Raw genomic sequence first — 26,553 nt, 5'->3', positions numbered from 1 at the left:
TTTTTGGTGCCCGCATCCTCCCTCTGAAATCTGACTCTAATTCCAATGTTCTCACCAAACTGGTTTGATTCGGAATATTTTCTTGGCTAAGTTCTGTTGAGCTGTCTTTTCTCCCTCTCTAACACACACAACAGATCTTCTCTTGATAATCCAACTGGTCTGGAAGGCTTCCTTCTATGGCTGATGGGATGTGTGTGTGTGTGTGTGTAGATTTTAAGCTTTAGCTGGGTGAAAGACTGAGCTGAAGAGAGGGGAAGAAAAAACTTGGGGCTAAATGCTACAAAGCTCTTTTCCCATACCATTCTATTATTAATCTGAGAGAATTATCAAATACAAAGGGGCAATTCCTCAATGGCTGAAGACAGGGTCACAACAACTGGTGAGGATGGGATTGTCTCTGGTTATCCAGTGGGATTTAAATGTTTTTAATATGGGTGCAAGAGAGCTTTTTGAGTGTTACAAATGCTATCTGGGGGCTGTTCTGCTCTGACTTCTTATAAGAGTGTGAGTTCTCCATCTTATTTTCTTTGTTTTAGATGTCAGCTCTGGACGATCCATTCTATTCCAATAGGACTTATGATCTGGGTCCAGAATTACTTCACGCTGTATAGTTCTGGATAAATGCACAAATCCAAGAGACAGAATAATCATCCAAGTGTGTGATGTACAACTAAGCCTTCTTTCCTTTGCTCGCTTTGAAATAATGAGCTAGCTATCTGAACCAGCCACTCCTAAATCCTGGTGAATTTTATAGATAACCCATTTAAACCTGTGTATCAATAGGTGTGTTCTCTCTCTCTCTCTCTCTCTCTCTCTTTCACACACACACACAGAGAGAGAGAGAGATACACACAAAATCACATACAAAAAAATCAAGTGGCCTTCTATTTATTCCTCCAACACTGTGTTCATTAGCTTTTGTTGTTTGTTATTTTTAAATACTGCTACTTATCTACTAGTTAATTTAGCAATCTACTGAAATGCACATTAATTTATTATTCTTTTGTGTAAAATGCCAATTCATAACTGCACTGACTCAAGAATTCTCCTATTCATTGGCGTCTAATACAACAAGTCAGATTATAAAATTAATTTCATCAGGATAACATGCTTCCCATATATAATTATTTGATAATATCAAAATCCATTGCCTCTACAGCCTTTTCCAAATTATTTGGTTATTCATTCATTAATTAATGCTAGATCAGTATCTCAACTCAAGGTATCAAATTAACACTTCACTGAAGGGGGGGGGGGAGAGAAACCAAATCAGTATTTCTCCCTTTATTGGTTTCCATATTACAATGTTAAGAAAAGAAAGTTATCTACAACTTTGCAAATCCTCTTAACCTCATTAAAAATTGTTTGGAATGTTTGTTTTTAATATACTGCTTTCAACTAACTTCCCTTAGAGTTCTGTTCTATTCTGCCACATGCCTTCCAGAGTCCGCAGATTTGAGTGGGTTTCAAAAACTGCAAAATAACATGCAAATCTGGTGAGGAAAGCTAACCTGTATTGTTCAGTAAATCAACAAAAATGAGGTTTTGCTATTTGACTGCAGTTTACCATGTCCTAATCCCCTTCCTCAGTCATAAGGCTGAACCTAAACTCACAGAAAATCTAGACAACATACTAAAAACTAGAAACATCACCCTGCCGTGCGTATAGTCAAGGCCATGGTTTTCCCAGTTGCAATGTATGGCTGTGAAAGTTGGACCATAAGAAAGGCTGAGCGCCAAAGAATTGAGGCCTTTGAACTATGGTGCTGGAGAAGACTCCTGCGAGTCCCTTGGACTGCAAGGCGTTCAAACCGGTCAGTCCTGGAAGAGATCAACCCTGACTGCTCTTTAGAAGGCCAGATCCTGAAGTTGAAACTCAAATACTTTGGCCACGTAATGAGAAGGAAGGACTCACTGGAAAAGGGCCTAACGCTGGGAAAGATTGAGGGCAATAGAAGAAGGGGACGACAGAGAAGGAGGTGGCTGGATGGAGTCACTGAAGCAGCAGGTGTGAGCTTCAATGGACTCCAGAAGATGGTAGAGGACAGGAAGGCCTGGAGGAATGTTGTCTATGGGGCTGCAATGAGTCGGACACAACTTCACAACTAACAACAACAAAAAAAAACCTGACAGACATGGTGTCAGGCTTTCAAAGAAACCTCATGATGCTTCGGCCATTTCTGTTTCTCAGCTTGCCTACAGATCCAAGGGGGAGAGAGGGATGATGGAATGTGCATTTGCAGGTCTGAATCAAAGTCTGGGAATCAAGGCCACTCAGATTATTTATGAAGCAATGAAAGACTTCTCTCATAACAATTGTCTGATGCTTAATTGGGGAATGTGACTTGCATTGTCAGGGGGAAGGGGAGTTTCTATACTTTTAATTTATTGTTCTGGTGCCAAATTAGCCAGAGCTGCTTTTCTATTCATCAGAGCCGATATAGTGTGCTCAATAAAGCTTTGCATTAGAGATTGGAATGTCTCAGCTGTGCTTACTTCTTTGGACTCATCAGTTGGAACCTTGACACAAATTCACATTCACTCTGTAATTGGAGTGGGATCCATTTAGAGTGACAGTCACCTCATAACTTGGCTGTGTTTGGATGTACTCTCTGTTTCCTCTCTGTAGTTATCAGATAGTTTGATCTTTTGGACACCAATAACATAAAATAACAGAATTGAAGGGAAGATTTCAGTAAAGAGTCCAAAACATCTCACTTTCAAACAATCTCCTCGATCAGAAATTATCTTTTTAGTTGCAACAACAAGATGAGAGAGAGAGGAAAGGTTATCTTCTCCAATTTGGTATTTATCCATATTTTTTTTAAAAAGGTAAAGGAGTCCCTGCAGGTTTTATTCTGCTAGAGGCGTTGTGGCCTAGTGGTGAAGATGCTTGCCTCCCACTTAGAAGGTTGAGATTTCAATCCTAGGTAGCGGCAGATGTTTCTTTCTCAGGGCACAAAGATAAAATATCTGCTGTGAACTTCATGTAGGTGTCAGGAAGGGCATCTGGCTAAAATGCTCAGCTCCATCTAGTCTTCCCAACTCCACCCCGAATCAAGGATTACATGGTAGTAAAAAAAAAAAAAAGTCATAGCCTACTTTAGGGGATGGTGGTCATCTCCATCCCCCCCCCCATAAGTAACTAGTTACAGTTTGGGTTGCAAATTCCAAGCCATGATAAGTCCCACCTTTGCTTCAATCTTGGGTTCTCGGTAGGATAAACAGGAAAGAAATCAGAGAGAATTTAAATTCTTTGGGTTAAGATTGCTATTTTTTTTATACATATACATGGTGATCTTCTTTCATTAAACACTTGATTGGTGGTTCACCAATCATCAATACACAATTCTCTTGGCTAGTTTTAAATGCTACTTGTAAATCATCCTGGAAAAAGTTTTACATTTTAAAGAAAAAGTTTTGTCTTTTTTTTTTCATTTATTTGTATTCCTTCAATCTTAGTTTTTCTCTGCAGTGATCAGTTTCTAACAAAAGCTTCTGCAAAGCTGCAATTTATCGTGCATTCAGCACTCCAGAAAAAACAAAAACAAAAAAACAACCACCGGTATTTGATTTTCTGCGACACTTGTGTAGAATGTTAACTTAAATAATGGTCTCCCAATAAATCTATTCTGTATTCAGTGTCAATTTTTTTTAAAGATGCCGACAAACAAACGTGATAGAAATCAGCTAGGGAAAAAAACCAACAATCCTCTTTTAAAAAACACATTTCAATGTTTTCTCAAAACAGAAGATGAGATACAAAAATCTCTTTCAAGTAGTGAGTGTAGATCAAAGAGAATTTTTGCACCTTCTTTTAGTGGAAAAATATCATGCCAAAAGCATACCAAAATTATAGCAGTATATGTATTCACAATTTTTTTTTGCCTGCCAGGATCTTTTGAAACAATGTATTGTTTGAATCAGTGATGTAAAAATCAACATTAATAATAATAATAATAATAATAATAATAATAATAGTAATAATAATAATAATAATCAAGACAGAATTGTATTCAAACTCATTGAAATCTCCATTTCCTTTGAGAACATGATAAAGATTGAATCAGCCTGACCCTCCATGGGAAACTATGACTAGAAAAGTCCTAATCCTAACGTAAGAAGCCTTGAGGACTAGTAAAGAACATAGAATCATGAGGCTGGAAAGGACCTCAGAGGTCTTCTAGTCCAGCCTCATGCTCAACTCATGCTCAACTTCTAGTCCAGCCTCATGCTCAACTCAGGAAGCCTTATACCATCCCAGTCAAATGGTTGTCCAGTCTATTTTTTAAACCCTTCAGTGATGGAGCACCCATAACTCCAGGAGACAAGCTGTTCCACTGAAGTAAGCACAGTAAGCACATTAGGACTTTTGTAAGCAGGCCGTAGAAGTTCTTGTGAAATTTCAAGCATGGAGATGGGTTGCCCATTTTCAAAATGAGTGGTAGGGTGAATGAACTTTTGTCGGAAGGGAAACTACTAAAGCTGATCCCTGCCAGCTTCTTGAGCTCTGAGGTTTAACTTTGCCACCCCAGCTTCCATTTCCATTTTTCTAGATAGATGTCCACACTTCCCAACAAAGTCCTGAGCTGCAGCATTGTCTAAAAATGCATATGGACTATCAAAGGGCATAACAGCATTCTTGCATATAAAGTTAGCCCTAGAGGCTGGCAACTTTTAGCATAAAAATTGAATCCGTTGCTCAGTTATGATTTAGGAATAGAAAGCAATTTCCATAGGTGGTCATGAAAAGTATAGTGTTACCTTGGCTTCTCAATTGCTTTGAAAATCATCAGATGTGGTATAGAATAGGGTGGGGTAGGGTAGGGTAGGGTAGGGTAGAGTAGAGTAGAGTAGAGTAGAGTAATGGAATAGAATAGAATTATGGAAAAGGATAGGATAGGATAGGATAGGATAGGATAGGATAGGATAGGATAGGATAGGATAGGACAGGACAGGACAGGACAGGACAGGACAGGATAAGAGCTGGAAGCGAACTTGGAGGTCTTCTACTCCAGCCCCCTGCTCAAGCAGAAGAACCTATACCATCTCAGACAAGTGACTGTGTAGCCTCTTCTTAAAAACCTCCAGTGATGGGAGCACCCATGATTTCTGGAGGCAAGCTGTTCCACTAGTTAATTGTCCTCACTGTTAGGAAGTTTCTCTTTAATTCCAGGTTGCTTCTCTCTTTGTTTAGTTTCCAATGCATTTCCACTCAATGCATTGTGATGTCAAAATTTTGTCCCTATACTCATTGTTTGTTTGGTACTCAACGCATAGACAACTCAAGAACTTGTCAGTGTTGACTGCCTTATGACTTACTACATTATTCCTTATGGGAAATATTTGTTTGGTATTCATCGTTTTTGGTACTCATTGCTCCTCCCAGAAACAATTAATGATGAGTACCGAGGTACCACTGTACAGGAAGAAAAGCTATGGGGTGAATGTGCATATATGTTATTTGTCACAATAGATGGTTCAACATACCTTGAGTGGATTCATCAACTCCTTTTCCTTTTCGGCTATGGCTGTTGTAGTTGAGTCTGAGATCTTGTCCAAATTCATTCAGAGTTTCTCTCGACTCATAGGACTGTCTTGCTTTTCTCCCATCTTCACTTTCATCTGAAGAGCTCGTATAAGCTAGATCCATTTCATGCTTAGCTTTGGATAGAGGCTGGTAAGGTTTACAGTCCATCTGCTCCATTTTTGATTCAGCAAGTGCAGGGTCATGAAAACAACGGAGTAAGGTTTCTTAAAGCTGTGCACCTGGAAGAGGCAAAAACAGTGTAACGCTCAAGTGATTTTTATTTACTTAACTCAATTCTGAGTTTGTCCAACTCCTGAATGACTATGGGCAGCTTACAATTAAAAATTGACATATTCAGAAATCATATATGGAATATATCATGATCAAAAAAATAACACTTTCCCAATAAAAAAAAATAGTTGCACTCTGCAACTATCTTTTCCCAAGGCTTGGCAGAATGAATGGTGCAAGTTTCCATGATTTTTCTAATGTTAAATGATAAATGATTTGTCTTGTCCATTCAGCTAAAGAAAATATAAGAAGATAACAGAGTTCATGGGTAGAAACACACATAGCTTTTAATTACTGCTGTTAATTAAAAAACAATGTTGGTAAGACATCCTCCAGTACAAAATGACTAAAATGAATTAATCTTATATCAAAACAGTAACGGTCCACTTTGGTATCCATTCTAAGCTTCATGAACCATGTTTGATGGAACCAGAAATGAGTTTCTATAGCAGTGTTTGTATCCTCAGAGTAATTTATGGAGCACGGTCAGGCGTGAAGAATCAGGACCATTTGTAAGGTTTCAGCATAGAAGATTTATTCAAGCCTATACAGAAGAATCTGATCAACTAAAGTTCCATACTAAGTTGGTGCCAGATAAGGGTCAATGGAATTCAGGAGGGGTTGGCCTTGGAGCACTTGTGGGAACGCAATGTTTCTAAGCTGATGACTCGCTTAACTCCACCCTACCTCATCTCTGCCTGAACTTCTCCTATAGCATCAAGTTCATTTTGAAGCTGGGGGAAGAGATTGCGTCCTATGCATTGAAAAAAAATACATATTCCCATTTTACAAATAGGCATACTTGTAATACTTAGTACATTAAAAAGATAACTCACATCAAGTAACATAGTCTCTCTCTCTCTCTCTCTCTCTCTCTCTCTCTCACACACACACACACACACACACACACACACACACACACACACGAAGTAACCTGTGTTCATATTTCATCCAGAGCCATGTCTTGTTTAACCATAGTTCAGTGAATACATTACTATTGGCTTGTGTACACATCATGCTAAAGACTTGCTTGGTTAAATGTATTGAGAAAATGAGGACAAACGTGGATAGTGAAATAATTTTGGTTCATGTTTCTTCTTCTGAGTGATCTTCTGAACAATTAACAGTGGTTGGTAATACATTCTTTCTGAGTGCTAATAAAAAGTATATGTGTCAAGAAAAAAGGAGAAAAATCATACTATTTCAGTTTAAAGCCTAATCTATATAAAGGGCAAAATTTTAATCTATCCTAATCACTGGCAAAATTTGCATTATTTTATGGCTCTCCTGCATATTCCTGCATGAAAAGTACATTATTAGGAGAAAGCAAGATTCTTTATGGAGTACATTTTTAAGTTTGAAGATGATAGGAAGGAAGGAAGGAAGGAAGGAAGGAAGGAAGGAAGGAAGGAAGGAAGGAAGGAAGGAAGGAAGGAAGGAAGGAAGGAAGGAAGGAAGGACAAAGAAAGATATAGGAGAATCAGGTTGTTGTAATAGCTAATGTGCAAGTCTATAATCAGAGAGACCCATGTTCTAGTTCTCCCTCAGACAACGGGAAGCTCTCTTTTAGCATTGACTGATAAAATGAAGAATATCTGTCAACCTGTAGTGTGTGTGGTAGATTATAGTCCATATTCTTCAGGCTGAAGTGCATTGATATGGACTAATTAAGATACAGAAATATGCAAACACACGTATCTTTATCAGATCAAATCAGTGCACTTCAGCATGAAGGCCTCTTCATTGTACATTATATGAATTGTATCCTTTGTATATGTATAGGGGCTTTTCTTTGTCTTATATTTGTTTGTGTTTGTGTGGGGGGGGGAGTGAAATCCTTTTCCAGCTGAAATCCTGGTTTATGCTCTAAAAAATTAACCAAGGGCAATATAGTAGTTGCCAAAGCCCAAGACGCAGAAAGGGGAAAGCAAACTTCAGTTGAATATTAGGCAAGAAAATCCATAACCATAAGATCACTTCCACGGTGGAACCATTGGCCAAGAGTCAGCTTCAATTGATAATCATCTGTTGAGGATGCCCAGATAAGCAGGGGTTAATAACAGACAATCAAGGAGTAAACAATACCCTAATCAATAACTTAACCAAATTAGACAACCTCAAAGGCAACCTCAAGGATTCCACAGTCCAACCCTGAGCTGTTCTCGTCTCTTCTCTGGAGACTTTAGTTGTATTCCTACATAGAGTAGTGGCTTGGATTCGATAAATTAAATGGCCTTTCCAATGCTTTGATGCGGTATTAGATTTAAGGAATGCCAAAGTAAAAAAATCTGATTCTTTACTAGAAAATTATGACTCACAAACTCAGGACAAATGTTTTTTTTTCTAGACCTGCTTGAATTTATTGGCATTATAAAGCAAAACACCTGGGGGGCCTCAGGATGTCATCCCAACTTACTGTCAGAATCCAATTATATTTCATCTCTAGCTATTGACTATGGAAAACCCCATTTCTGCCCTCTCTGGATTCTGTCATACGATGAAGGGGAAGGGGGTGAACAAAGGGGTTTTATGGCCCTCACTTCTTTCGGTACAACTTCAAAAGGGACTGAATGTGGATACCACCAAAAGGACTAACCATAACAATGGGGCTATCAGCTTTCATCTACTCCCCTCTGAAGTCTCCCTTCCACCGGCAGTGAGGAAAAAGGGGGTGGAAATGTAACGCCTGGGATTGTCACTGGAAGGATGGTGGGGTGGGGCTGCTGGGAACCCCTTAAAACCTTGAACCATAGGGCTTGGCCCCCAAGTCCTGTCTAGAACGCCTGCAACCATTTTCTCTTAATAAAGATGCCTGTTGGAAGAAATATTCCAAGAGCTCTGTCTTCTTAAGATGCAAAGTGGGGTGGGTCCTTACACGTACATTTAAAGATAGTGGGGTTCTTGGTGCTCTCTGAGCTTGGTGGTTTTCTTGCAGACATTTTATTATTAAACTAGGTAACATCATCAATGCTAAGTACATGCTTCCTGAAGCATTTGATGCCTATATGTGGCACCAATAAAATAAAATATTTGTAAGTCAGGGTTGAAATGAGAGGTTTTTGGAGCTCTCTGAGCTTGGTGGTTTTCTTGCAGACATTTTATTACCAATCTAGGTAACATGATCAGTGCTAGAAGGTAGTGGGGTTTGCTCTCTTTTCATATGTGAGTAGATTGCCTTGTTGCTGCTGGTAGGAGTTATCTTAGTGGTCCCTTGATTAGGCTGTTAGTTACCATTAGCGTAGAGATTTAGAGGTAGACTATGAAGATGCTTCTGGTTTATTTAAGGGTTTCACTTCAGAGCATCAACTACGCATCAGAAACACAATTGGCATCTATTTTTACACCTTCTCAAACCATATGTGGAGATGGAGAGAAACATTGAGGAACTTGAGAGTGAATGACATCCATTCCCAAACTTCTTAATATATTCTGACAATTAACATGGGCATAGCCTACAGAGTACGTTTTGTGCATTTCACAAAAAATCACTGTTGTTTATTGGAGTTCTAGTTTCACTTTTTTTTTTTAACAAAAGCATTACCCTTTCTGTCATTTGGACAGCTTGACATAAAACTCCAGATTCCAGAAATTAGAATTGACCCATTAATTTAAAAAATGGCAGTTGGGTATTAGCCCTTGAAGAGAATACAAAGGGGGTAGTGGTGGAGAATTAAAGACAGTTCTAAGCTAGATGCAGCGTTTAAGTAGAAAATTGCTCCTTCAATTTTTCCCAGCCTATCATCAAACCAAGTAGGGCGCAATCATCTAAACAATTAGCCCTAATTTTCTTCCCCAAACCTGTTAACTCTTTTTAATGAGTTTAGGATTAAAACTGGCACATTTTGTGCTTTGGTACCTTAGAAAGGAATTATCCCTTGCCTGGGATAATCTGCGGTTTCCAACAGACAAAATACATGACGAAGAATCAATTGAAATATTTCCAAGAATAGGCAAGGTGGCACAGTTTTAAAAAGGAGCAAGCTGAGATGAGAACTTTTGCTATTTAATGGGGAGGAAGAACAACAAAGGATGCCCCCACACACACCATAGCCCATGTCACAAATCAGAGCACCCCAATCAGTCTGAAAAACCCATCAATATTGCCCCAAGTCCTAATAGCAAAAGCACAAATGATAACACATTAAATAGCAATCTGTTGCCTTGGCATTGGGGACCCTATCTAAGATAGATGTCCTACTCTCTCTGATTATAGAGCCAGTTTTGAGGTAACCCCCTAGAGATGAAACACGAGATATGCTCCAGTCCAGAGGGATGGAGATGGACGTGTAGTCCAAATGGGTCATCTCTATTAAATAAGACAGGAAATATTCTGGAGACAGCTCAGCATCCATGCTAGTTTTTATTATTCTGCTAATGTTGCAACTTCTGCCAACCAACAAGACTTGAACACTTTTTCTCCTTCTTTTTTTTAATGAATTATTCTTGCCTGGAGGTGGATTAATGAATGCATAATACTGAGACATGATGCATAAATGAAATGGCAATATGTTGCTTGGATTCTTAAGTATACGTTGATGACACCAGTTACACAAAAACAAAGGAGAACATTTGGATATAATATGGATTTGATGCACTATCCCTGCAGCACTAGGCAGATAACACATTCACAGATGTAGATTTTTTTTTTAATCTTGATGGTAGGCAAGACAGATCGCCTCTATTTTAATATTAAACCACTATCTAACTCCAGAAGATTATAGAGGACAGGAAGGCCTGAAGGAACGTTGTCCACAACTAACAACAACTATCTAACAGAAAGAAAGAAACCAAGATGGAGTTTAATTTGAGCTCATAGGTGAATTAAAGCAGACTTCCTTTTCATTCAAATGCATTTGGAAAAGAAGCCCCAGAGAATGAAAGAGGCTCACGCAAAAATGAGTAAGATGTAGAAATGCTTTCATTTTAAGAATATATGAAAGTAGCATATTGAGTAGGTTGCCAAAATCCTAAAGATATTTCTGCTGAATTCAGTTGTGGGAGTTAGTCTTGGCTGTGGCCAGGCTCTCAGTTTATTATCAACCCTATAAATTATTTTATGAAGTGAACATACTTGGTAAGGTTGACACATATTTTAAACATAGGCATAGGGTACATGGTTCAGATCAACGCCATATGGCAAGCCTTAATGGCAGCACCATTAATCAATTGCTACTAAAGAGGAACTCAATCAAATAAAAATTGAACATGTACCACACTCATCCCTAGAGCAGACTGGTGTAATGGTTAAGGCGCCAGGCTACAAACTGGGAGACTGTAAATTCTAGTTCTGTCCGAGAAAACAGGCAGTCACAAACCTGTTCAAAAAATGTTGCCAAGAAAACTGCAGACACTTGTCAATGATGTTTCTAGGAGTCAACAATGATTTGAAGATGTTGTTTCCCAAAGGCAACTGGATTTTCTTGATTATTTCCTTTGAAAACAAAAATCACTTCTTGGAACTGCAGTTCCACATCCATTTACACTCTGATTCAGGTAACTTAAGGATACAGATAAAGCCCCAGGTAGCCTCCATGACTCTCAGAGTGCTAATGACTAGATGATTGCAAAGAATATAAATCCTTCCATTCTCCACCAGTCAGTTAAAACTGAAGAAACTTTTTAGATGAGAAGCAAAAGGTTTTCAAAAGAAAAAACTAAGAAAGTCCAGTTGCTTTGGGGGGAAAAAAGACACCAACAAGACTTGAACACTTTTTCTCCTTTTTTTTAATGAATTATTCTTGCCTGGAGGTGGATTAATGAATGCATAATACTGAGACATGGGTGATTGAGAATCTCCATAGACATAGACTTGAAGCCTCGAAAAAATCTGGGTCTTCATTTTAGCAACCTCAGAAGGACGGACGACTGAGTCAACCTTGGGCCCCATCAGGATTGAACTGCTGGCTGTGGACAGAGTTAGCTTATAATACTGAATTCTAACCATTGTGCCATTATGGCTCTTATATAGCAACAGCGATAGCACTTCTGACTTCTGCTCCACAGGGCATTACAGCCCTCTCTAAGAGGTTTACAATGTCAGCGTTTTGCCCCCAACAATCTGGGTCCTCATTTTATCACCCTCAGAAGGATGGAAGGCTGAGTCAAGCTTGAGCCTGATCAGGATCGAACTGCTGGCAATGAGCAGTGAGTTACCCTGCAATACTGCATTCTAAGCACTGCGCCCCTGTGACTTTCCTTCTCAGAATGTTGCAAAAGGTGGTCACATGACCCCGGGACACTGCAACTGTCATAAACACAGGCCAACAAATTGTGATCATATAACCATGGGGATACTGCAATGGACCTGTGAAAAACAAACAAAAGTCACTTTTTTATTGCTGTTATAACTTTAAATGGTCACTAAGCTAGTGGTTATAAGTTGACGGGTACCTGTAGATGAAAAAAGGAATCTCTGGTCTTAAGTATCCTTGAGGATGGGGTCCAATGATAAAACATATCAGATAACATCAACACACAAATGCACAAGTTCTTTCCGTGCAACCTGCAGGTTGCAAGCATGGAAAGCCGACAATGGAACAAGGTTATTGCCATTTTCCATCTTTTGGCTTCTTTGCAATTCCCCAGATCTCTCACCACTGGCCATGCTAGTTTGGTTGCTAGGGATTCAGCAGCATTTTCCCCAATATGATATTGATTTTGTCACCATAAGAAATACGCTTTTTAATCAGGACATCCGTTAACAGAGTTTTAAGTGCCCTTGAATTAATGGTGCCATTAAGACTCTATCTCCCAACCCTTTGTAATTTCTATCGGTGCTGATTTCCAGGGGATGAAAGCTGAACTAATTTAGCTTGGATTCAGCTTGCCATCTTTTCTCTTTAGTGTTAAAAAAGCAGTTCAGGTTGGTTCTCTGAGTTCTACAGAAACGCACCGAGACAGGCAGACAGAAAATACTTCTGCAAAGTCAGAGTCCTTTTGTATAGGCTGCCATCTTCACAATGCTAACAACACAATGAGAAGCACTTGTTTTGCTCAAACTGTCTTGTCTGGGAGACCAAAGGTTATTTGCTTGCTTTTCTAGCCCATGGACACTCAAGACAGCTAACCAACCAAACAGAAATAGGATAGAACAAATTAAAAAACACAGATTAAGACCAACAACTAAAAGAATCCTAACATCAGTTAAAACCCGGAGGAAGACCTGGGTCTTGTCTAGGTGATGGGATAAAGGAGGACAAATGTAACTTGCAAAGGGGGGTTCTTCCATCCCTCACCACATGCCAGAAAGATGGACTTTGAACAGCAACAGCAACTTCATTTGTAGATTTAAGCCAGGAAGTTTGTAATAGAAGACACAGTCCCTTAGAACAGGGGTCTCCAACCTCTGGTCCATGGACCAGTACCGGGCCGTAGCATGCCAGCAACCGGGCTGCACAAACAAGCAAAGCCCCTTCCATGGGATGCAGGCAGCACACAAAACCACGCACCCTCCGGTCAGTGAAAAAACCTCTCTCCATGGAACTGTCCATGGTTCCCAGCAAAGGCTGGGGATCTTTGCCTAAGAGAGTCATGTACTAGACCAGGTGTATCCAATGTGTCTGAGGGCCACATGCAGCCATGAATGGCTAGTAATGTGACCCCTCAAGATTGTAAACTTTTAACATTATTATGCAATCTTATATTATAAATCTACATTATTTATTTTATATAATAGTTATTATAAAAGAGACTGCCTACAGCCTGGAGTCCAATCCTGACTGGCTGACTCTGTAAACTGCTTAAAAAGGACTGTATAGCATTATGAAGCAGTATATAAGACTAAGTGCTATTGCTATATGTGGCCCAAGACAATTCCTCTTCACTCAATGCAGTCCAGGTAAGCTGAAAGGTTAGACACTCATGCACTGAGGATGTTATCTAGTTGTGGAATGAAACCACTGCAAGAAAACCACCGAACTCAGAGAACACCAAGGACTCTCATTTCAACTCTAAGCTACAAATACTCTCTCTACCAATGTCTGCCTTATCTGAATTGTTTGTTGCTTCAAAATATTAATAGAGATTACATCGGCCTAAACACCTGTTAAAATCCTTCTTCCTTACTAATACTTCCTCTTTAAAATGTCAAACTGTCCTTGGAAATGTTGATGACAGGGTAGAAATACAGATTAAAACTAAGCAGGTCTTAAAAATAAACCATATTTGGATAGAAAATTGTCTTATTTGTGTTGCTTCAAGAATCCTGAAAGAAGATACAGGTTGAAATGTCATCACCATGGTTTAGATCACAATATTAATTGGAGGATGTAACTTTTAAAATTATCCTTTATTTTGTTACGCGAGTCCTAGACTATATATTTGGAATAAACCTGTCTCATTCTATTTTAACTGGGATTCCATATACAAGCAATTCCTTTAAGCAACTTGGAGATGGAGGTCAAGGGCTATATCATTAAGCAAACAGTTGTCCAGTTGCAGTGTGCGTTAACAGTTTGCCGTACAGCATTCAAAACTGCTTAAGATCACAGTGAAAGGACAAATCTGTTCCTATCCTAATTACTTATGATGCTATAGGACGGTCTGGGTAAAATGGACCTCTGAACTGATTTTGTATTGATCCCCTGTTCAAAAATGATGACACATCATTGTATCACTCTTTCTGCAAAATAGCAAGGCTGGTTGTCTCCTGATTTCATAAATCCTGAAAAGTCGGCTAGCCTGGAGAATTAAGGGGTATGAATCCCAGATAATTTCAAGTACCCGTCAAAAACAGATTTGAGACTGGTGGTGCTCAGATATTATTGCAATGCGGTAATGAGTTCTTAACTGTTTCAAGAAAGTGAGGGGTCAGAAACTAGTTGTGCACTTAGAAGTTGTTATCTGCAAAAAAGAGAAGGACTAGGAGTGACATAATAGCAGTCTTCCAATATTTGAGAGGCTGTCACAGAGAAGAAGGGGTTGACCTATTCTGCCAAGCACCTGAGGGCAAGACAAGAAGTAATGGATGGAAGCTCATCAAGGAGGGATCCAACCTCGAACGAAGGAGAAATTTCCTGACAGTGAGAACTTTGATATTAATCAATGGAACAACCTGCCTTGAGAAATTCTGGGTGCTCCATCACTGGAGGTTTTTAAGAAGAGACTGGACAATCACTTGTCTGGAATGGTATAGGCTGTCCTGCTTAAGCAGAGGATTGGACTAGAACAGCGGTCCCAACCCCCAGGCCACAAGACTGGCAGGCAAGCGTGCACACATGCATCCCCACTCGTCCCTGCCCATCAGTCCATTTGCGCGAGTGGCAGGTGTGCGTGCCCACCACTTACGCAAATGGAACTATCAAATGGAATTTGAGTTGCACGTCTGCATGGAACTATCCCCTCTCCCCCCTCCCCAAAGCTGAAAAGTTTAGGGAACTCTGGACTAGAAGATCTCCAAGGTCTTTGATATCTAATAATAATAATAATAATAATAATAATAATAATAATAATAACAACAACAACAACAACAACAACAACAACAACAATAATGATGGACTTGATAGGTAGACAAAATGCCAAATCCAGTCTGAACATCTGGCTGACTGTGCGATGATCAATAATAATGATGATGATGATGATGATGATGATGATGATGATGATGATGATGGAAGGGACCTTGGAGATTATCGAGTCCAACCCCCTGCTCAGGCAGGAAACCCTACACCATTTCAGACAAATGGCTGTCCAGTCTCTTCTTAAAAACTTCCAGTGTTGGAGCATTCACTGCTTTTGGAGGCAGGCTGTTCCACTGGTTAATTGTTCTAACTGTCAGGAAGTTTCTCCTTAGTTCTAGGTTGCTTCTCTCCTTGATTCATTTCTTGATTAGTCTCTTCCACTTCTGTTACTGGCCTTATGTATTTTGCATAAATTCCATTTGCTTCAACCAAGATGAACAAGAGCTATGAGTTGGAGCCCAACAGCCCTAGAAAATGCATACATTGGTAAGAGAGTAACCATGATATTTTCACATCTGAAGAGTCATTTTTAGCATTTCCTTGATCTGATGTCACCCACTGACATCTGAGAAATGATGTCAATTTTTGTTTTTCTTACTGTCCTCACTGTCTGATATAGTACTTATCTGAAAGTCTGCAGCAACTTTCATACATGATATTAACTGAAATCAGCTCTCTCTCTCTTTACACACACACACACACACACACACACACACACACACACACACATTTCCCTCTCCTTCAGTAAATCACTATTTCTTTTCTCAAATAATGGTGAACTACTGGAAGGACCTCTTTCCTCCAGTGCTCCAGAAATATGTCATTCTGTACCCCCTGGGGAAACTTTCTGAAAAACCAAAGAGGGAAAAAAAAATCATGTATTAAGATTTTATGGAAAACCTCAATTTTATGGAACATTGGCTCCAAAAGAAGGGAAATGTCAGTTGGCTGCAAAAGGCAGCATTATCAACCCGTATCTTCAAATTCACCACCAGACGTCTGACAGAGCAAGCCTTCAGAATGAAAGATGATGGATTTTAAATTAATGATATCTTAGAGGTGAAGTCTGAGTTCAGCAGGCAGAAATGTGTTCGGTCCTGGTCTGGCTCCAGGGAAAGAGCAATTTGCTAAGGAAAGAATGGAGGAAGGAGTTCAGTTGCAACAGAGGAAATAGCTAGAATCTTTTCCATCCTACAACATCCACCTAAGGGAGAATCTGGAACCTTTGTGAAATAAAATAAGAACAGCCTCTCCTCTAGGTAAACAATTTTACCTTTATCTTCTGGAGGCAGAAGAATTATTACAAAATGGTGTAAAACAACATTTGATAATTTAGTGAAGACGTACACTAGTTAGTATGAGGTTACAATAAACATCTAAGAACATATTTGAGTTAGAATATTTCTAGGCTTCTAACTACAAATAGTCCTCAACTTATGACTATAATTGAGCCCAACATTTCTGTTGCTAAGTGAAATAATTGCTAAGTGAATTGTGCCCCATTTTACAATGCTGTTCTTTCACTTTCACAGTTGTTAAGTGAATCATTGCAGTTCTTAAGTTACTACCACGGTTGTTAAGTGAGTCCGACTTCCTCGTTGACTCTGCTTATCAGAAGATCACCAAAGGGGATCACGTGACCCCAGGACACAGTGACAGTCACAAATATGAGTCTGTTGCCAAGAGTCTGAATTTTGATCACAAGACCATATGGATGCCACAATGGGCATACCTGTGAGAAAAGATCCTACGTCACTTTTTTCAGTGCTGTTGTAACTATGAACAGTCTCTAAATCGGTGGTTCTCAACCTTTCTAATGCCGCGACCCCATAATACAGTTCCCCATGTTGTGGTGACCCCCAACCACTTATACATCACCGGGTGCTAGGGGCGTGGCCAAAGAAAAGGGGGAAAAAATGGCAGACAGCCTTGTTTGGTGACCCCCATGAAATGGTCGTTTGACCCCAAATGGGGTCCCGACCCACAGGTTGAGAACCACTGCTCTAAATGAACTGTTGTAAACTGAGAACTACCTGCACATTAGCTGATGCAGGCCTAGTTCAAAGGTAGATTATATGCTTTGTATTTTAAAAAAAACCCTAATTTAGTTCCTGGTCTATTAAGTGGGACTAGAAAAGAACCCATCGGAGATGTTTCAAAGCTACCGATTGTAGAAAACACTGAGCTAAAAGGAGCAACATTTTGACTAGTAACAACAAAAGTCCATTTGTAATGCTTCATGGAGACCCAATGTAGTAAAAAATTAGGACAAGTGTTGAAAGTCAACTACACACGCCCTTCCTGGACTAGATGACGTACAAGGTCCCTTCCAACTCTGCTATTCTAGTCTAGTCTACCTTCCAACTTACTTAGTTATTCAGAGGATTTACAGGGCACCCAGTTCAAACAGTGTGGCTCTTAGCATCATACAAAAATAATCAAACAACAAAAAATAGAGAAAACAACACATCTTTAAAATAAAACTGCTAAACAATAAAATAGTAACTAGATTACATGACATGCTTGTATGGAAGCTGCAAACCAAGTCACGGTTTGTTTGTCCCGGTTCACGCATAAATTTAAAGCATAAATTATGATATATAGCTGTGGTGTGCTATGCCAGGTTATAATTTAGTGTGGTTCATCAGAACCCAGCCATTATACTACAAAGTTGGAGGTCTCAGCCTCGGTAAACAGTTAGTTCATCAGTGGTGTCAGTCTTGCAAACTTCCAGCAAATATTGTTTTCTCTATTTCCCACACTGTCCAAGTCAAATTGGCAGAAAGTACTTAAGCCAATTACATTTACGGGTTCTGGACAACTGCCTTATTTCACTATAGCCCAACAAACTTAACCCACAAATGCATAAAATAGCACAGGACATTTATCTCTATACTCTGTTGCAAAGCATTAGGCTTATAATTTGGGGAACTAAAATGTAACCTTGGGAGGAATTAGAAAAATCCTTTCAGTTCCTTTTCAAAGGTTAGCTTTGATATTAGAATCCGCACCACCATCTCACAATATCCCCCCGCCGTCCCTTCAATACATAGCAGCACATATCAACGGAAGTGTGACAGGTAGTATAATTAAATGTCTTCTACCAGAGAAATTTATTTTAAATTGTGTTGCAAATTATGCTCATTTCAGAGTCCGAGGGGCGTTAACTTAGCACACAAGGCCTTCAGAAGCCTTGGGTCTCTGGCTGGTTTTTTTCTTTTATGATGTACTGTAGATAACAAATGTGCTCCTAAAGCAAAACACAGATATTTGTGGAGCTTCTGGTTTGTTTCATCGTTCTCCCCCACACTTATTTCAGCCACAGACACAGTGTTAGTCATATTATATTGTACAGGACTAGGACTATTCAAACATGGATGTTCTCTATTCTACTCTACAGGTAGTCCTCATTTAGTAATCACAATAGAGACCGGCAACTCAGTCATTGAGCAAAGTCACTAAGCAGAACCGCAGTTGTGCTTATGGCCTTCCTTTAGATTGGCTTTGCTTTACTTTCCAGACCTGCAAAGTAGGGGCAAGTAGATACATGTAAATAGATAAATAGGTACCCCTTTGATGGGAAGGTTATAGCATGCAATAGCAATAGCATGTAGACTTATATACTCTCCATAGTGCTTTTACAGCCCTCTCTGAGTGGTTTACAATGTCAGTATATTTCTCCCCAATCATCTGGATCCCCATTTTACCAACCTCAAAGGATGGAAGTCTGAGTCAACCTCGAGCTCCTTCAGGATCAAACTCTAGACTGTGGACAGAGCTAGCCTGCAATACTGCATTCTAACCACTGCACTACATGACTATGGAAGTGCCTTTGGACCACACTGGCTCCCTCAGCTAGAAAATGCCTGGCTGAGGAATTTTGGGAGTTGAAGTCCACAAGTCATAAAAGGGCCAAGTTTGAAGACCCCTGGTGTACAGTATCCAATCTCTATAAGTGGCTTGAAGATGTTTGAGACTCCCAATTGGTGAGGATTTTAAATCAGATTCAAATAATAAAGGGACATGGGAGACTTAATAAAATCTGGGAAACCTACCTTCTAAATTTCCCCCATTTTAACCAACACATGCTTCTTCTTTTATTCGAAGAAAAAAAAAGCTAATTTATGGTTGCCCATACAATATGTAGCTTGCTTTGTTCTATCATCACATAACATGTAAACCCAATTACTGCAATTTGTACACCATTGTTATGTTTTAGGATGACATGTAAACCAATTCATCATGATCTATTTCACTAATTATGGACAAACCAAGCCAAGACATACTTTGATGTATGAACCCAGCCAAGAGAAAGTACCCTATCAGTTGAATACCAATTAATCAATGTCCTTGGGACATAGTCACTTACTGGAGTTATCTTGGCTATATTGCATTTCCTCTCTGCCTAGCAGATGAACCAAGGGATTTTTATCCTCACATCTCTTTCCAACTAAGGCTAAATGTTCATGATAGCAAGATAGATGCATATGTTTCCATGCCAGCATTCCTTGTAGACTTCTTCCTTTCCTACTGAGTATAAAATTATATTTAATACAAATCTATGTCCCTTGAAACTGTAATGCCCCTAACAAGCTCTTTTTGAATTAACATTGCATTTTCTAGTATATTGCACGTTGCGATTAATTTCAAATTCTAATACATTTATCAAGAATAAATTAAACATTCGGAGAAAAATATGATTTAATCTTTTTCAACAGGTTACAGAATTGCTTTACCAATTATCCTTCCCTAAGTGTAACCCACCAAGCCAACTAGGCCTCATCCCACAAGGCACACGTTTCCTTCCAGGTTAGTGAATTAGGGCTGGCTGAGGAATTCTGGGATGAGGTCCACAAGTTGCCAAGTTTGAAGACCCCTGCTCTATTTACACAACCCATGGCTGAGTTCAACTTGATGAGCCATATATCAACCCAAAGTAGAAACAAAACTCTTATCTGGCATCCACTTATTTCTACTTAAATCTGTTAAGTAGCTAGTAAGTATAATACTAGAGAAAACAAATATGCTTTAGACCAAAGGTCATGTTTACAACTATTTTATGGGTAATGAATTAAGTGGATGTACAGTTGGTCCTTTCCTCCTCTTCATCTTCCTCTTCCTCCTCCTCCTCCTCCTCCCTCCCTCCCTCCCTCCCTCCCTTCCTTCCTAATTCATGCAGCTGCCCATTTCAAGTATATGACTTAGATAATTAAGATTAAACACACACAGACATCTATTCATTCATCCATCTGGGAAAAAAATAAATAACATCAATCCACCCTTCAACATAACCAGGAGACTGGCTCCATCACACACCTGCAGCTGTAGTCTCAAGACCAAAGAAAGTCCTCAAGGCCTGTTGGAAGACCAAGAGCAGGAGTCTTCAAATTTGGCCCTTTTATGACATGTGGACTTCAACTCCCAGAATTCCTCAGCCAGGCACGCTGGCTGAGGAATTCTGGGAGTTGAAGTCCAAAAGTCAAAAAAGGGCCAAGTTTGAAGACCCCTGACCAAGAGAGATGGAGTTAATCTGGAAAGTAGCAGGGATTCTCATGAGGCTTTTCCAAAAGGTTTCCTTTTTTCTAATAGCCAAATATGAGCAAGAGGTTGGTGATGCTCACCCTAAAGAATACATTATACAACCCTCAAAAGTGGCACTCACACATCGCACAATGCCAATGCGAAATGCAAAGTCCAATCTTTGTGGGAATCCATTCACTACTCAAGCTAACCGAAAGCCTTATTTGAATATTATTTAGAGAGGAAGGAGAAAAGTCTTCCCAACTATATTAACCCTTCTAAAATGAAATACATACATAACCTCTGCCAACTCTACAAAGGCACTCAAGTTTGAAAGTGCATTTTGTTATTACTACTTGTCCAGCTGTGAAACGGTGTTACGCATCTTCCGAAACCTGTGGCTCTACAAAGATGAAGCATTTCCAACATATGCCTCCTTTTTTTGTTATTTTTTTCAGACTACATTTATCTTTTCTTTGGCTCAACCTGCCAGCAACGTGAAGGAAAACACAGGCTGTGCATTAACCTCTGAAGGAAGAATATGTCGCTGTCAAAACTCACAGAAAGGTACTAACTGAAGGGTTTGCCAAAGTTTCCCTGTACATTATGCTACCAAACATTGGAAACAAAGAACATCAATGGTTGTCTTAAAGATCCTCATCCACTGGGACCCCTGCTCATCTTGATAAATTGAACCAGATTCATATATAACGTCCAACGTCAGACACAGCAATGGAATGAAATGATGAGTAATTGATCTTAGCTGCTCTCAGACAGGTTAATCAAGGTCAGACCTAATTAGTATTTCTCTGGGAAATTAGCACAAAATACAATGGCTCTAGGCCAGACTGGGAAGTCAAAAGACATCATCTCAGAAGAAGGCAGTGACAAATCACTTCCGAACTGTTACCAAAAAAAAAAAACAACACACAGGAATCAAGCTCTTAACTGGAGAATATAAGTGGAAGGAATTGTCTAATGTTCTGTTTAAGGACTCACCGTTGGCATTTGGTTGGTGGTTATGAAATTAACAATGGAGAAGATCAATTTCCTCAGTTTGGGATCAATTATCAGGTTACGTCAAAGAGAGAGATGTCATTGTATCTTGGGGTAATGCACAAGCCTATTGGGAGACAGTTGTGACTTGCTGTGATTTGCCATAATTTGACCCCATATGTACATGTATACATACTCCAAATATCACAGGAGTAGACAAGAACCACAAGACAATGGTGGTGATAGATGTAGAGGCACCAAGTGATAGCAACATCAAGTTAAAGGAGTATGAGAAGCTGGAGGAATACCAAAGCCTGAAGGAGGAGTTGGAGAGGATGCGGAAAGAAAAGGCCAAAGTGTTTTCAGTGGTCATAGAAGCACTCAGGGCCAAGACTCCTAAACTGGAAGATGGCATCAACATTTCCCAAGAATAACATCAGGTCCCCCTGTCCAAAAGATTGCAGTGCTGGGAACAGCTAAGACACTGTGCAAAGCCCTCAAACTCCCAGGCCTGAGATTGAGGAAGACACAGAAATCCATAATGGTGAGAAGGGAATTCTGTAGTATGTATGTATGTATGTATGTATGTATGTATGTATGTACGTACGTACGTACACAAATATACAGAACATACATATACAGGTATACAGTTTCCACTTTGCAGAAGAAGAAACATACTCATGTTCTATGCAAAGCTAGAGATACACCAGAAGGATTTATTTCCTGTTATCAAGAATGAAGAGTTTTGATATTTCCACACTTTAGTAGAGTTTGATACCTAGAAAAATGTAAGAGGTTCATTCAGTCTCCAGCATTGTTCAAGTCAGTCATTGGTCTGACCTCCAAAATGTTGTTCCAGAGATCATTCAGTACTTCAAATTTAATTCCCATTAACTGGTCCAAAGCTGTGTCTTTTCCTAGAATTGCACAACGTGTCTGTTTGCAAAGCTTTGCTATGCTCTTACATCCACACCTCCAAAGCAAATTTGGAAAGGAAGTCTAAAGGGCTACATTGCTCTGACCTTCATCTCCTGCAGATTTTTTCATAGCCTGGAAACAACAGTCTCATTGCCCCAAATATAGAGTCGGCCCTTAGATTTCTAGTTCTAGAGGTAAGCACTGTCAAGAGGGTATGAGCCAAACTGGTTCAAGGTTGACTCAGCCTTCCATCCTTTTGAGATCAGTAAAATGAGGACCCAGATTTTTGGAGGGCAAGAGGCTGACTCTGTAAACCACTTTGAGAGGGCTGTAAAGCACTGTGAAGTGGTATACAAGTCTAAGTGCTATTGCTATTATGATTCTCTATAGAAGCAAAAATTAGACTTTGCAGAAGCAGGATAGAAAAAGGATTGATTGTTTTGAACTTTAGCATTGGAGAAAATGTCAGAGAATACCATGGAAAGCCAAGAAAACAAACAAATGGATCACAGAACAAATTCATCCAGATTTCTCATTTGAGGCACAATAGATGCACAATTGTTATATTTTGGACAGATTATGGGAAGAACTACCTATCTTGAGATGTCAGTAGTACTGACTTTCCCATCCCTCCTCTTTAAAATAATTTGCATCAGAGCTTTTAAATTAGTGCAAGACTAAGAATCTTTTTTTTTTTAAAGACAACGTTGAAATGGGGTGAGATTTATAATCTTAACAATTATGTGAGCTACCTGTACAGCTCTAGGAAAGATGGTTGAGAATGTCTTCAAGAGGGCCCTGGAGGAAAGACATGCTCGTCTCATTCTTTTGTGAGGGCTTTTTGATTTTTCTGCATCGTAATTTACAGGATAACCATAGCTTTGTTTATTGAGAATCATCATCTTCAGGGGAAGGGAAGGGTGTAGATTCCCAGCAGTGCAAAAAAGTCCAATCTGGACCCATTAAATAGATCTCTAGTTTATGACAGAAACAGGCAGATCCATTTATCGAGCTAATTTGTTAGGTGTAAATGACTGTCAGCTCTTTGCTACAAGAGTTCTCTTAAGCCACTTCAGATACACCACCAATAAAGACCTGTCTAATGACATCAAAGTCTACACATTTCCTTTCCTCAGCTAAATCAGAAAGTTCTTTTTTTAAAAAAAAGCCTTGATCTATCATATTGGCTGCTGGTGACATCCCTCTGATGATGCTGGAGTGATCGGTATTTCAAAGGAGAGCTACAAACACTTTCCACAGCTAGCAGGATCATTATTTTCATATAGAAGAAGGATTTTGCTAATTTCAGACTCTGTGCTGACCAGCTGCTAAGGCCTGTAACCTACAGGGAAAAGAATACAGGTAGTCTTTGACTTACGATCACAATTTCTGTTGCTAAGTGAGACATTTGTTAAGTGAATTTTGCCCCATTTTATGACCTTTGTTGCAACAATTGTTAAGCGAATCACTGGGTGCTATCTAACAAAATGAAATTCAATGGTGAAAAAAGCAAGGTTCTACATTTAGGCAAGAAAAACCAAATGCACAGGTACAGTATAGGGGGTACCTTGCTCAATAGTAGTAACTGTGAGAGGGATCTCGGAGTCCTGGTGGACAATCACTTAAATATGAGCCAGCCGTGTGCTGAAGCTGCCAAAAAAGCCAATTCAATGCTGGGCTGCATTAACAGAGGGATAGAATCAAGATCACACGAAGTATTAATACCACTTTACAGTGCCTTGGTAAGGCCACACTTGGAATACTGCATCCAGTTTTGGTCACCATGATGTAAAAAAGATGTTGAGACTCTAGAAAGAGTACAGAGAAGAGCAACAAAGATGATTAGGGGACTGGAGGCTAAAACATATAAGGAACGGTTGCTGGAATTGGGTATGTCTAGTTTAATGAAGAGAAGGACGAGGGGGGACATGATAGCAGTCTTCCAATATCTCAGGGGCTGCCCCAAAGAAGAGGGGGTCAGCATTTTCCAAAGCACCAGAAGGCAGGACAAGAAGCAACGGATGGAAACTAATCAAGGAGAGAAGCAACCTAGAACTAAGGAGAAACTTCCTGACAGTTAGAACAATTAACCAGTGGAACAACCTGCCTCCAGAAGCGGTGAATGCTCTAACACTGGAAGTTTTTAAGAAGAGACTGGACAGCCATTTGTCCAAAATGGTGTAGGGTTTCCAGCCTGAGCAGGGGGTTGGACTCGATGACCTCCATGGTCCCTTCCAACTTTATTACTACTACTACTACTACTACTACTACTACTACTACTACTACTACTACTGCAGTTAAAGTAATAATACAGCTGTTAAGTGCCTTCCCCATTGGCTTTGCTTGTCAGAAGGTCGCAAAAGGGGATCACATGACCCCAGGATGCTGCAATCGCCATAGATATGAGTCAGTTCCCAAGCATCCTTCATTTTGATGACCATGGAGATGCCTCAATGGTTTTAAGTGTGAAAAATGGTCATAAGTCCCTTTTTTCAGTTCTGTTGTAACTCTGAACCATCACTAAAGGAATTATTGTAAATCAAGGACTACCTGTATCTCACACTGGTCAGATTTACTCAGGCAAAAGAAGGCAGGTTTCTTGAGGCAGTGATGTGTCTTAAAGCATGTGATAAGTACTTTTTACCTGCTGAACAGAAGACAAATCAGAAAGGTATCTCCATGTAAACAGAAACCCTGAGCTTTCTACCATCCCTCATTCCTTTGTCTCCTTCCTTGCCAGATGCACATATCCCCCCCCCCAAAAAAAATAACACTTGGCTGTAGCATGCTACCATTTTTATATTCAGTTTTATACTTTTATATTCAACTTCTCGTGATCTTGATAAAATCAAGATCAGGAGAAGTGATACTATCGCTTTATAATGCCTTGGTAAGACCCACACTTGGAATACTGCATCCAATTTTGGTCACCACAATATAAAAAAGATGTTAAGACTCAGGAAAGACTGCAAGAGATGAGCAACAATGATGACTGGGGGGAACTGGAGGATCAAACTTATGAAGAATGGTTGCAGGAATTGGGTTTGTCTAGTCTAGTGAAAAGAAGGACTGGAGTGATATGATAACAGTGTTTCCATATCTAAGGGGCTGCCACAAGCAAGAGGAGGTCAACCTATTTTCCAAGGCACCTCAAGGCAAAACAAGAAGCAATGGATGGAAACCAATTAAGGAGAAAACCAACCTAGAATTAAGAAGAAATTTCATGACAGTAAGAACAATCAACCAGAGGAATGGGTTGCCTTCAAAAGATGTGGGTGCTCCATCACCGGAGGCTTTTAAGAAGAGAGTGGACAGCCATTTATCTGAAATGCTATAGGGCCTCCTGCTAGAAGACCTCCCAGATCCCTTCCAACTCTGTTATTCTGTATTTGAAATTCTGGCTTCTATGGCCTACATCAGTGGTGGCAAACCTATGGCACATGTGCCAGAGGCGGCACTCAGAGCCCTCTCTGTGGGCACACGTGCCATACCCCAGGGATGGCAACTGTCCCTCTTCAACCAGCTGCCAGCTAACTTGCTGAGGTCCCACGTGGCCGGATGCATCCCAGCATCCATGCTCTCACTGGCCTCTGTGTGCAGGCGCCAATGGTGTCATGCAGCAGCTGCCCTGGCCCCTGCCTCGCCTTGCCCCGCAGGACAAGCCTCTTGCCCACCGCCTCACCTGCCAGAGACCCCCTGGATCTCCCCCAACCCTGCCCGGCCCCCACAGGCGTCCCTCCCCACGAGCAGCATCGAGATAACCATGCCCACCTTGGCCACACCCACCCATTCTGTCATGACCACCACAGCCATGCCCACCCAGCGGGCCACGCCCACCTGGCA

At 40.1% G+C, this 26,553-nt stretch overlaps 1 protein-coding gene across 5 annotated transcripts in view; it reads right to left on the bottom strand.

The window, feature by feature from the left end:
* TENM1 (teneurin transmembrane protein 1) overlaps positions 1-26,553 on the bottom strand; it is a 324,284-nt gene that overhangs the window by 232,194 nt on the left and 65,537 nt on the right. For all 5 annotated transcript variants that reach the window (XM_039348752.1, XM_039348748.1, XM_039348751.1 and 2 more), the window contains exon 2: positions 5,491-5,769. In XM_039348752.1, the coding sequence (XP_039204686.1) occupies positions 5,491-5,707 (217 nt within the window). In that variant the 5' untranslated portion in view covers positions 5,708-5,769. The remainder of the gene's footprint in view (positions 1-5,490; positions 5,770-26,553) is intronic.

This window comes from Crotalus tigris, unplaced genomic scaffold (genome assembly GCF_016545835.1).
Source record: "Crotalus tigris isolate CLP2741 ecotype Arizona unplaced genomic scaffold, ASM1654583v1 scf7180000018172.2679963, whole genome shotgun sequence".
NCBI lineage: Eukaryota > Metazoa > Chordata > Lepidosauria > Squamata > Viperidae > Crotalus > Crotalus tigris.
The sequence above is the reverse complement of the archived record's forward strand: the minus strand, read 5'-3'. Positions and strand labels throughout refer to the sequence as shown.